This window comes from Amphiura filiformis, chromosome 2 (genome assembly GCF_039555335.1).
Source record: "Amphiura filiformis chromosome 2, Afil_fr2py, whole genome shotgun sequence".
NCBI lineage: Eukaryota > Metazoa > Echinodermata > Ophiuroidea > Amphilepidida > Amphiuridae > Amphiura > Amphiura filiformis.
In genome coordinates, this window is record NC_092629.1 from 57,964,079 (window position 1) to 57,978,018 (window position 13,940).

The following is a 13,940-nucleotide window of genomic DNA, read 5'->3' on the forward strand; positions in this document are numbered from 1 at the left end:
CATAGAGAATGTATGTCTTCGAGCTTCTAAAAAAGGCTTTATTGGGATGATGTGCGCGCGTCAAAAGGGCACTTTTTTCTTTCATTTTTTGTCAGGGGGCAATTGAAACCGATTTCTACGAAAATATGCGGCAAATATGCAACGCCATTAAACTTACCTTGGATCAGTTCCCGAAACCCCATTGGCGGCTGATCGGTTCAACGTTTTTGGCCGTTGCGAGACCCGGGTGCGAGACGCCTGCGACCACAGATACTGCGACCCCGACTGCGCGCGACCCATCTTTAGTCCAGCCTTATATTCAGCTGATATTAGAGATATTATCGGAGACGTGTCTAGAATAACATACAAAAGCGGCCCATGTGATCAGGTCTGGTGCTAGCTAAAACATGTAAAATGGTTCATTTTATTTTGCAAGGTGGAATTAATACGATGGTCTTACTATTATTTATACACAGCAACACAACAGGTGCCACGCCCACACGCGCCTCCATCATCCCACAAACATGACGGTAAGTGATTCCCTGTGATATTATGAAATAATACTCCTTATTATATGGGCTCATCTGGAATATTATTTTACGCTATTCGACCAACGTTTTTCGAATAGCGCCGTCCTATGCCATTCGATAAGAAGGGTTAAAGAGTTTGAGCTTGTGATACAGAATGGTCGACTGCAGATCCGTCGGATAACGCTTTTTCAATGGGAAATGAACTTTGCTGCTTGGATGATCTCACGATGAGGTTAGGATTACTGGGTTAGGGGGTTAGGGTTCCGTATTGAAAAGCGTGTTCCGACGGATGTGCACTCGACCGGCCTCGAGCTTTGCTAACAACTTAATTCCTAATAAAATAATGTCAGTAATTGACTTATTATATGAGGACGAGAGTAAACATATAGAACGTGAATTAGAAATCTTTCAGATCAATTTATATGTAGTTATATGCAATATTTGTTTTAGGCGCAATGAATTAGAGTCGAATAACGTTAACATTCCAGATGAGCACATATTTTAGTGCTTATAAGCTCAAACACTAACCTTCCGACCTTCTCCAATCCATTCAAATTCCCTTGTGACATTGCTTCGCTACCAAACTAAGTCGTAATAAAATGTTTTTATTAATTGACTTCCGATTGATATTAGAAACATCTCAGCTCTCAGGTCAGCAATACATCTCCCTCCGGCTCTCCCTCTCCTAAAGTCCGACGAGTAGGACTGTTTTTTCTTGTTATCAGACCAGGCAGGAAAGGAGAACCAAATCCGACTCCCAGTGGGGTACCCACTCGGGCTGCTCCCAAAATGACCAAAGTCGTCTTTGGCGAAAATTGTGACCGAGCAAAACGACTCAGACATTTTTTTTTCGAGTATCCCCGTCTCTCAAAAATCTGGATACGCCCCTCCCTGTCTCCCTCATTTCTCTCACTTCTTTCTATTAAAGCCTATAACCCAAAACAATGGTACTTATAAACAGTCACTGTGTTCATCATTTTTGATAAATATGTAGCGGTATATTGTACTTATTTCTATTTTTATTTTATTTTTTTGCACTTTAGATTTGATACAAAGAATAGCCGAAGACTTGAAAGAAACATACGAGAGCACTTATTGTAAGAAGCAAATTTGCCCCTGGAAGCGTAACGAATGGATGGACCTGGATGACATCTATGTACCAATGACAATTGACGATACCTTGCCCGGAGAGTTTACAATTAAAGAGCGTATGAAATCTTATGCGGATATCCTGAAAACAAACCAGGGTGGCCGTCGATTTCTTTTAGTAGGCGATCCGGGACGAGGGAAGTCCGTTTTTTGTGCCAAGATAGCATACGACTGGTGCAAGAAAAACCCATTATCTGCAATTAAGCATACTAAACTCTTATTCATCCTTCAGTTGGGGTTGATAGATCACACAACCAATCTAGAAGATGCAATTCGAGAACAGTTGCTGAGTACTAGTATTGCCATCGATAATGACACTCTGCGTCAGATCATCAGCGAATGCAGCGAATCTTGTTTGATTGTCTTGGATTCGTTTGATGAAACAGAAATGGATATCTTGGCGAAGAAGCAAAACAATGGAAACATTGTAGAAGTCATTAGGTACAAGCATCTTAGAGGATGTCGCGTTCTTATTACAACACGACCTTGGCGGGAGGGTGAAATAATTAACCAATACGGCTCGAAGTATAAAAGGCTTCAGCTAAAACCATTAAGCAAGTCTGATGTACTCGACCTTGTGGGAAATTATTTCAACCGCTCCAAAGATGATCTTGCAGCACCTGGTCTATCCAAGTTGGGCAAACGTCTGTCAGAGTGTATACAAAGAAATGAGATTGTCATTGACCTTAGTACCCCAATGCTGGTCATTTTAGTGTGCAGCCTCTTCGAAGGAAGTCGCGGGAGTGAAATTCCCAACAGATTGGGAGAATTGTACCATTCAGTTCTTTCCATGCTGGGTAAAAGCAAACTTTCTTCTCCCGCCAGTGTGGTAAGTACATTTATATTCATAACTTGAAAGTGAATGACTTATGTGACCTTGAAATGACCTTATTAAATTTGCTTCACTTATTGCTCATCATTTCTGCCAAGTTTAATTAAAATCCTACAATATCATGTTCCTTTTTTTACTTGAGATGATTCCTGATGACCTTGAAATGACGTTTTGGCTTGACATGGTTTTCCAAATATGAACTTGACCCAAATGACCTTTTAAAGCAATAATGTGTGATTTGCAAAAAGAATAGATTCCTATTTAAATGGGTTTTTTTTCACTGATCACATTATCCCTTTTTAATTTTGAGCCAATCAAATGAAGTATAACGAAGAAAATTGCGATTTCAGTCCAGCGCCTACAATGCGTGTACTACGCTCGCCGATCGTAACATGTAATACTGCCCGGAGCACTGCGCGCTCGACGTGTGTACACATATGCTGACATCCACGGGAGATGTTAGCGAGCAGTCGCTTGATGAACTCTGAATAAAACCGGGTCGACCCGGTTTTAATATAAAAAGTTAAATTTTACTGTTATTAAAACACTTCAGGCTTAATCTTTTACATGGTATTTTAGTACCCCACTGGGCATAATAATTAGGCACTACTATAAAGTAGAAATCCGAGTAAAATTGAGGGCGTCGCTGTGAAGCAAATCACACATCAGGCGGTGATGGAAGCGATATCGCCAATTTTGAGGTCGGCATTGGATTAACACATAATCATGAAATCTTCACAAACAATTCTAAATTTGTTATGTGCAGGTGTCAAAACAAAATTATCTTACTCTAAAACCGTCGGGGTACGACAATACCACACTGCAAGTATGTTAAATTGTTAATTTTCCATTTGTAAATGCTAACCGTGTATTTTAAATGGGGCTGTCAGCCCTGTATCTTCGCCAGCCTCGTACGTCACGTGTTGCGCTTCCTATGCCGCCTGTCACACATTATGGCTTTAAGAGTGATTATTACTTTCCTAAAGTTTCAAGAGCATACAATAATGTCTGCCTGATTTGACCTTAAATGACCTCAGATTAACAATGTACAAATGATCTGAATGTTAAATTATTATAGACGAATCCAACGAGGCAAGTGATGGTCAGGATTCATTTGGCCATTACTGGGTCCCCTCCGCACCAAATTGGTGTTGTGACTGCCCAATTGGGTGCATTAAAGCCGCATAAAAATCGATGTTATATTGTATTGTGCTGTAAACTTTCATCATTCTTTTGCCTACGTGTAACACGGGTGATGGAATGCAAATTAAAATCTCCGCCCAGGCCGCATCATTTCACATTTTAGGTGGAATGGAGCCGACGCATCGTCGTCCCCGTCGCGAGGGACCCAGATGCATGAATTGGATTCGTCTATAGCTATTTTATTTGACCTCTATAATGACTAGGTCAAATGTCGTATTTTAAGTTAAGGAGGACCTATGCAGGTGACATTTTTAAATAGACTTATTAAAATAAAAAGTGTGTCTTGTTTTGTATTCATATAATCCGAAAGAACGTTCTCAAAATTATGTTTTATGCGAGTCGATATGTATATGCAAATGAGGTGAGGTTAAAGGTCAAAAGAGTTAAGACACGAGGGAAAATGTGAATCCCCCCAACAAATGTGTACTTAAGGAGATCATTATTTTTATTTGTTATCTAGATATGTTTTAATATAGCTTTGTAACTTATTAAATGCAGACTTCTCAAATATTTGTGCTTTGTGTTGCCATAGAAACTAATTATTAAACAAATTGAATTGTTTTCTCTGGATTTGAATTCAACACCTCATAAATCAAAACGTGAACCACTTATAAACATCTGTGCCGAATTTCATGCCCATAGACCCAGGGAAAGTGGAAAAGTTTTTGAGGCAAAATTCCGACATGGCTGAGTTTTCATTTTGAGATGGCATTTTAGTCTAGAAACACTAAATTATTTTTTATCCATGTTTTTGGGAAAATGTTATTGTAACATATTGATATTTATGTTGGATTATATTTTGCCTGAATTACTGTTAAATATCAAAAATATCAATTTTTAATCATTTGCCATAAAATGTGTATTATATCGCGAATTTCAAAAATCAAAATTATTTGATATCAGAAGGACATTCTTCGTATTCAGAATGCAATTCGATATGTCTGATGTGCTCTATTAAGTCCCACAACAAAATACTGCCCAAACGTTCATACCCCATCCCTTTAGAGCTCTCTAACCCACCTTTGCATGGTATTTTTGTGGGACCTGAGAGCATATCAGACACACCAATTGTATCTAAATACCCGGGCTAAATACGAGGAATGTCCTTCTGACAATGTCTGATATCAAATAATTTTGATTTGATTTTAATTCGTGATATAATACAAATTTATGGCAAATTAAATATTAAAAATTGACGCTGGAAGTATAAACTTTATCAATCTAATGCTATATGGGCCTACTTAAAGTGTACATGTAGCTGGAAGGAAAAGCCGACCATCATTGACCTTTCGTATTAATACATGAAGTTTCATGAAGTTTATTGAGTGTTTCCCCCTTAAACACTCTATACTTATAGGCCTACTTGGCTCAAATTACCTCCAAACCTCGTTGAAGACCTAATTTTTTTAAAGTCTTTTGGAAAACTTCATGTATAGGCCTATCTTCAATACAAAAAGCCGGGACAAAAGGTTAACATTTTCATTTTTTGTTCCTTATGATTAGAGGTCAAGTTAATATCATATTGGTCATCCGCTGCTTTTATTTTCCATCATCACGATCTTCTTTTTCCTTTCTAGTTTTATACCTTCCCCCACCCCCCCCGCGGGATTTGACTTTGATTGTCAGCCCCCACCCCCCCCTTTTTTTTTTTTCTCAAACACAGCGGCGTAGAAAGCGGGAGAAGGGAAGGGGTTGGTGCAGAGCCACAGACATTTTCAGGGACAAAATGAGAGACGACTTTTGGCAAAGGACAAGACAAGCTGGAACAGAAAAAATAACCTAACCATATTACCGGTATAGGCCTACGTGTTTTACGTGGTTGGGTGTCTGAAAAACGTGGCAGGAAAAAAAGGGTAATGTCTGCGTTTACAAAAAACGGGGCGCGTCTTCGTTTTGTAAAAAACACGTGACACATTTTGTCGGATCCCCGTTTGCCAGATACCGGTACCCTAGGAAAACTTGGCAAACACAAAAAGCTGTACGCGTGTTTCGAGCTGTTATACGTATGCAGGCAAAATTAGAAGTGATCATAAGGGGCTGTGCAATAATTATGAGCCCTGGGGAGGGTAAAATTGGGGGGGCAAGAAATTTTTGGCAAGCCGAAAGGGGGGGCAAGCAATTTTGGCAAGCCGAGAGGGGGGCAAGCGATTTTTGGCACGCATTCATGGGCGCCTTTGTAATAAAACGCTCTAAAAAGGCTTAGGAAAACAGTACGGAAATGCTTTATAAATATGCAAATTTTCCTGCTCGCTGCGCTCGCAACATACTTCTAGACCATTTAAGGTTTGCAATTTGGGATCCCAAAAATTTGGCAGGTTCAAGGGGGGGGGGGCAAAGAATTTTTGGCGGGCCGAGAGGAGGGGCAAGCGATTTTTGGCGGGCCGAGAGGGGGTAGCCGCGACCAAAAAGGGGGGTCATTGGGTAGCCGCACCTAAAAAGGGGGTCATCGGGTATGACTTTTAAAAAAGGGGTCATTGGGTATATAGTCGACCTCAAAAGAGGTGCCTATTGACAGGCACATACCCGTCACTTCCCCCCCCCCCGGCCCCGGGATGTGCATAACACAGTGGCGTGCGGGCAGTCGTGACATATCACATTAACCGACACGACTCACGTTCGAATGAGTGGCTCGCATTGGCGATACAATACATCATCATCATCATCATCATCATCATCAAATAGCGATTTCCTTTGTATTGCCTCGTCTGTTTGAGTCCAAATTAAAAGAGGACATACAGTGAAAACTAACATTTTGTACCAAAAAAAATACAATCCTATTTCTTATAGAAATGTTATAATATGACTTTAAAAAATGAGCGAGGAAGCAAATGTGGCTTTGCTCCCCCCCCCAAAAAAAAAAAAGCTGGCTATCCTGAAGGGACAAATGCGCTGATGCCCATTCATGCCGTCCCTATATGACAAGAGCAGCCTTAGACTGAAGGGTAAACAACACCACTTTATTTGTGCATTCATTCATTTTTTTTCTGCCCCTTGCCCCCCCCCCCCGGTTCCGCCACTGCAATGTAGGCCTATACTTCCTTTTAATGTCTCGCTCACTTTGGTTGTTGATATTTATAACAAAAAAGACATTTCAAATTCAGCCAAGAAATAACGCTCGCAGAAAATGCAAATCAATTTCATTTAGGCCTGTCGGCATTCGGCATAATTTTTCTATAGGAGCCTACTAAATCGCGCTCGCAGAAGCTGCAAATCAATTTCATTAAGCGGCATAGGCCTGTATTTCATTTTAGGGTCGTTCTCCTCTAAATGCGCCTACTTACAGTCACTCGACTTCTCTAGCTCTGGGTCACACGTAACGGAGTTCCGTATTATGTTGCTCAGTTGTTGAAAATTGACATTCCTTTAAGGGAAGGGGTATGAACGTTTGGACAGTATTTATTTTGGGACATTAGAGCACATCAGACATATCAAATTGCATTCTGAATACAAAGAATGTCCTGATATCAAATAATTTTGATTTTTTTAAATTCGCAATTTAATACACATTTTATGGCAAATCATTAAAAATTGATATTTTTGATATTTAACAGTACTCGAAGTAAACTTTATAAATCTGATGATTTATACTTAAAGTGTATGTAGGTGGGATGAAAAGCCGACGATCAATTGAAAATTTTGACCTTTCGTATTGAAGATATGGATTTATTTTCCCAAAACACCAACAAAATTTGGTCTTTTGGGGAAAAAAAAATCCATATCTTCAATATTAAAGGTCAAAATTTTCAATTGACCGTCGGCTTTTCCTCCTAGCTACATACACTTTAAGAATATATCATTAGATTTTTATAATTTACTTCGAGGACTGTTAGGCCTATATATCAAAAATTTGAAAAATATCAAAAATAAAATTTGTATTATATTGTGATTTTCAAAAAATGAAAATTATTTGATACCAGAAAGACATGCTTCGTATTCAGAATGCAATTCGATATAGGTCTGAGGTGCTCTCATGTCCCACAAAAATTACTGTCGAAACGCAATAAACGCTCATTCTAGATCCCTTAATATCTTAAAACATCAAAATATTGACAATTTTTAGGTCTTAGGCCTATGGGGTAAAAGTGTATATCTCCAATGGTCAAAATTTTCAAAAGATGATGGACGGCTTTTCCTCCCAGATACACTTTAAGTAGGCCTACATATCATTAGATTTACTTCAAGGACTGTTAATTATCAAAATATAAAATAAATATTAATTTTTCATTAGGCCTATTTGCCATAAAATTTGTAGGCCTATTACCCAGCAAACACAAAACGTTTTCGACATCATTCGCAAAAGGTTAAAAAAGGTTGTCAGAAAACGTTTAAATGTCGGATTATAGAAAGGGTACATTAATGGTATAAAACGTTTTCATAACATTAAATAACATTTGTTGGTAATTTACTGCACAGCAAACACAAATGTTTTACAGAAAACATTTAAATGTCGAGTTATATAAAAAGTATAAAAACGTTTTAATAACATTCCAAAAACATTTTTGAAAACTTGGTACAAATCATTCTAAACAGGATGTTATTTTGGGGTTGAAAAAATATTTTGCAAAAAATGTTTGCCCAAAATATTTACAATAACGTTTTTAAAATGTTTTCACAACCTTTATATAACCCGACATTTAAATGTTATTAAAACGTTTTGTAAAAAACATTTTAAGAACATTTCTGTGTTTGTTGGGTGCAAATATTTTAACATAGTTGTTATTTAAGTGTTGACAAAATACTTAGCCAAAATGTTTGCAAAATAGTTTACAATGACATTTCGAAAACATTTTAATAAATATTGTTGTAGTGTGTTTTCATACAAAACGTTGATTTCATGACCTTTATATAACCCGACATTTTAATGTTATTAAAACGTTTTTACCTAAACCAAAACCCAAAATATAACTTATTTATCGCGAATTTCACAAATCATTTTTAATATCAGAAGGACATTCCTCGTATTCAGAATGCAATACGATATGTCTAATGTGCTCTCACGTCCAACCACAAAAACTGTGCAAACGTTGCTATCCGATCCCTTAAGAAAAAGGTGATAAATTAAAAATGCTAAATGAAATTAGGATAATGATATTATGGATAAGACTCTTGATATGGATAGGCCTCTACACCGCCCTAAGCAACTCGATTTGTTTAAGTGTCAAATTTAGGCCCTGCACTATAGGCCTACTGAAAAACCCGAACATTTTAAAAATATGTTTGGCTGTGTATAGGTTTTTTTTAGGCCTAAATATTACCGGTAGGTCTACTCATCACGTCCATTATTTTCAATCTTTGCAATGTACTCTTAACAATTAGCCTAGGCCTAATTGAAAAACGAGTTTGTAAAACAAATTATCCCCATCTGCTATTTTGTTACCATGCTTTTTAATTGGAATCCTTTGTAAGTTAGGGAGTGTTCATAAATAGGCCTACTTTGGTGAGGGGGTGGAAAAGTTGGAACCTCCAACATCAATTTTTTTGCATTCCCTAAAAAGGGGGGATTTTTACCCCCCCCCCCTTTTTATGCCCCCCCCCCCGTTTATGTCCTTAAAAGAAACCAAACATAGGCCTATATGTTATTAACTCACTCATGACCATTTAGGCCTAGGCCTACTCATTGGAGTTACATGATAGGCCAACATGATCCACATCTATTGTAGGCCCCCCTATTTTAAAAAAATTGCGCAAATTTTGTTGATTTGAAGCTTGAGAGTAGGCCTACACAATTGAATATTTAACATCCATGCGCCCGGAGTGCTCAAAATTTTTGGAATGTGCAACATGCCTTGTCGTACATTTTACCCCATACTTTAGGCCTAACCCTCAATTTTTTTATCCCCTAGGACTGAATTTTCTTTTGATCCTCCCATTTTAGGACCCAATTTTGTTTTTTTCCCCTTATATTTTCCACCCCCTCCACTTCCTAAGGCTTTTTGGCTCCCAACCCTAGAAATGTAAAATTACTAATAGGACACTCATTTCTTTCTTTCACATTTTATTTCTAATTTATTGACAGGGCAGGGGAATAAACACTTCTCAGGGACTTCTCAATTAAACCAATCACAAAATAATTACTTCATACCTTGCACGCGATAGTGGACTCTGTGTTTTCAGGCACACCGTTTCAAAACACGTAATAGCGCCCTCGTTTTTTAACTGGAATAATTTTATCATAAACTCACCGCTAAATTGACATTGGTCAATGAATGCGTGTTTTAACATTGGTGGAAGAAAGACATCCGTTTACACCAAAATAACCGATTTATAATAAGTGAAGTCAGCTGTCTAAGGATTTAAAACTAAGTTTAATATATTACTTTATTAACGTATATTTTGCGCTGTTCATAAGACTCATCAATTTTGATCATGCTGACATGACATGCATGCATGCATAGGCCCGGCACACCATGCATGCATGCCACTGTCGCTTGGACTTGGTTGGTTTAACCAGCAGACGTTGGCCTAGCCCTAGTCAGCCTAGACGGCCCACTCATCAAAACAAAATTGACTGATATAATTAAATGAGGTCTTATGAATTACGCATTATAAAATATGATTGTGTAAGGTAGGCTTTTTGCAATCATAGTCATGATAGTGTCAAATAATTGGGTACTGATAAACATTAATATTAATTTTATCAGTCATTGTGTCAGTAGGCCTAATTATTTTAATATCCTATTTGATTATTTAGCGTTGTTTGTTGTTTGACTTGCACAATAACAAAAACTGAATGATTTTTGCCAATTATATTTAAGGCCAATTAGCCGAACAAATTAGCTAATTTTGCGAGGCCTTCGCATCACTCATACAGTCATACTCATCATTTTTTGCACAACATGCATAGCTAAGGCTAAGCCTAAGCCTAAGTCATATGCCTTAACTTAGCCTAGGCTAGGCCCTATACATGATTATAATACTAGGCCTATGTGTGGTACAAATATGTAAAGCTGAATTTATACTCCATCACTGAGCGATGAGCAATTGATATCTGACCGATGAGGTTGCGCGCTTTTTTCAACACAACAAAAAGCGTCATAACTCATTGGCTAGAAACCAATTGCTCATCGCTCAGCGATGGCGTATAAATTCAGCTAAAGTGTTCAGGGAATCAGGGCTTAAATAACAAACCAAATATGTTTCGTAGGCTGCGTACTTTTATACCTATTGAGAAATAAAAATGTTAATGTACTGGTTTACTCATGAACTTTTCCACTTTTTTCTCTTAATTTCTACAGGAAGATCTCATCGACAAGCTTGGCGAGGTTGCTGTTAAAGGGCTGACCCCAGGATACACTAACCTTGTGTTTGGGAAAACAGACTTCCCTGGTTCTGTTTTCTCTGTTGCAAGCGAAATTGGTGTGCTTACTGAAAAGCACCAAACTGGTAAGTGGCAATTTTTCCACAAATCGGTACAAGAGTTTTGTGCAGGGTATTTTCTCTCCAAACGTGGAGAAGAGTTGGACTTATATCTGAAAGATATTGAGTCCCCCAAAAATGCCCTGAGCATAGCACTAGTGCTAATGTTTGCTGCGCAATGTGTGCCAGCTGCACACAAAATTGTGGAAAAATTGGTCACAATCTTTGGTGACATGGATTCTGACGGGTTTTATGAGGAAGAGATGCCATTTAACGAGACCCGACCAATTCAAGAATTAATTGAATTGTGCCTAGTATGCAACTCTGAAGCCCAGAGTGATAATATAGACTTGCAAAGTTTATTTCCCTCTCGCAAGGTCTTGTTTCATGGCATTACTACCAAGGCTGCAAATGCATTAGGCTACCTAATGCAAAGTAGTAACAAGCCAGAATTGAGTGAAATTGTGTTGCGTCCAATTGCGCATGCAACAGATCCAGTTGTTCAGTTCGGTGCAACCCGTGATATGTGGGTATCAAAACAGCAAGAAATAAATGCCGTTTCTGATGAGAAAATCAAACAAATCACAGAACGATTTCTCGCTGTTAATCCAAACACAAGTGATGACATCCTGGAGTACACCCCTGCAGCTATAGCAGCATACATCAGCTGTATCCAAGCCAGCGAGGGCCTACCAAGCACATCAGAAACTGACGTGTCTGGCATATTCAACAATATCAGCCATGTCCAATTGGAGGTCCTCGATGTAGAATTCTTCCCACTGCATGACAATTTTAACATACTGTGTAAGAACATTGAGGAGGGTCATTTGTCCTCACTAAGGTGGCTGCGTGCAACATCAACTGCACCTAGTGGAGAACAAATGACCAAGCTTGCTCAAAATGTCCACAAAATGCCATCACTGGAGTTCCTCAATATCTCAAAAAATCCAATCGAGGCTGGGAAAACTATTCCTGCCTTATGTGAACATATCAATAAATGTACGGAACTGTACACGTTGTATGCATCCGACATGAATGCACCAGCAAACGATATGTTGACATTGGCAGAGAATATCCCAGCCAATCTTACACAGTTGGTTATCCACGGTAATGAGATGAATGATGCAGTAGCAGTATGTCTTACCAACTCATTACCATCTGCAATGACTGGTCTGTCTATCAGTGTGTCTGGTATGAGTATGAGTCACCATGACGCTCTACTTGAGTCTATTCATACCAGACTCACGAGTCTAAAGACGCTGAGTGTATTGGATAGCAGTTACGTGGTGAGTTTGGTGAGACATATGGCCAGCACATTCATGTCATGCACACAATTATACCAGCTAGTACTGCGTGCTACTGCCATGACTGCAGACAAGGAAGGAAAAGAAGCGGAGGAAGAAAGGGAGGAGGAGGAAGAAGAACTTGATGTACAGATAATTCCTGACGAGTGTTTTAATAACTTTATTGATGCCTTCAAACAATCCACGAGCATCACGATACTGACGATGTATGGCATCAGTTTGACATTGCAACAATTCAGACAGTTATTGGACACTTGCAGACACAAATCTTTGCAGACATTACGGTAAGTTTATACCGTTATTTTAGCATTTTTGTCTCGTATTTTTAAGCTTACCTAATTAAAAAAATGCCCGGGCCTAGGCTTGAAGCTTTCAGAAATACGTTTCAAAATGAGCAACTTTATTTCAATATGGCCTGTGTTTACAAACAAATACAATGCTTATAATCACTATTAATTGTTTGTCTGTTTGTTTACTGTTTATTTTAACATTTTACCTGTTTATTTGGGTAAAAAAACGTGCATAAATTGGAGCGTTTTGTGGAGATTTTTTTTCATGCAAAACAAAATTCAGTGGCGGCATAGACTTGGTAGACCCTGACTGCATGCAATGTTTATAATTGTTTTTGCCATCAACACATGAGTGTTTACAGACAAATACAATGCTTATAATCACTATCAATTATCTGTTTATTTACTGTTTATTTATACATTTTATCCGTTTATTTTGGGGTAAAAAACGTGCATAAATTGGCGTATTATGAAGAAGTTTTCAATTTTTTTTCATGCAGAAGAAAATCGATGAATGGTGCTCGTGGCGTGTAGGGGTGTCTGCATGCAATTATAAATTTATATTTTTGGCTTCAACACCTATCAATGCATATCTGGCTTTTGTTTACAAACAAGTACATTGCTTTTAATCACCAGCAATTGTTTATCTATTTATTAACTTTTATTTTTACATTTTATCTTGTTTATTTGTGGTAAAAATGCATGCAGAAATTGATGTGTTTTGAAGTGAATTTTTTTTCATGCAAAACAAATTCAATGTATTAAATTATGTTTGTCGTGTAGACCCTGTCCCTGACTGTTTTTGGCATCGGCACCAGCACCCAGTCTAATTATATTATATAAATTTGGTGAATATTTGAATGAAATAATTATGAAATTTTTTATGGAATATGTAAATCTTTGCAGGAATTATGGCAAGTTTATACCATTTTTATATCATAATATTTTTTTCAAGGTATTTTAAGGTTTCCCCCATAAATTAAAACATAGGACAAACATTTTTGAGGTAATTGAAAGGACGCATGGGTAAAACCACATCGCAGCGCGATGCGATGCTATAAAAACTGAAGCTTGGCGGTAAAAATTCTCATCGCGCGGTGGAAATTTCAGTCCGCGATGGAGTTGGATTTTGTTCAACTTTATAGCATCGCGCTGCGATATCGCAGCCGTGCACGCTTGTGATTGGCTGCTAGAAAATCAAGGTCGGCAGAATGACCATTAAAGGAGATGCAGACCCCACATGCTTTTAAAACCGGCAGATAAAACGGCAATTGCCTGGGCTTTTGACGCAATAAGG

The 13,940-nt window shown here is 38.1% G+C and overlaps 1 protein-coding gene across 12 annotated transcripts in view; it reads left to right on the forward strand.

Moving 5' to 3' along the window:
* LOC140146443 (uncharacterized) overlaps window positions 1-13,940 on the forward strand; it is a 122,663-nt gene that overhangs the window by 16,877 nt on the left and 91,846 nt on the right. For all 12 annotated transcript variants that reach the window (XR_011858238.1, XR_011858241.1, XR_011858244.1 and 9 more), the window contains 3 exons: window positions 456-509; window positions 1,553-2,487; window positions 10,929-12,637. Coding sequence is in view for 3 of the 12 variants with exons in the window: in XM_072168298.1 (XP_072024399.1) it covers window positions 456-509; window positions 1,553-2,487; window positions 10,929-12,637 (2,698 nt within the window). In the remaining 9 variants the exon portion in view is untranslated. The remainder of the gene's footprint in view (window positions 1-455; window positions 510-1,552; window positions 2,488-10,928; window positions 12,638-13,940) is intronic.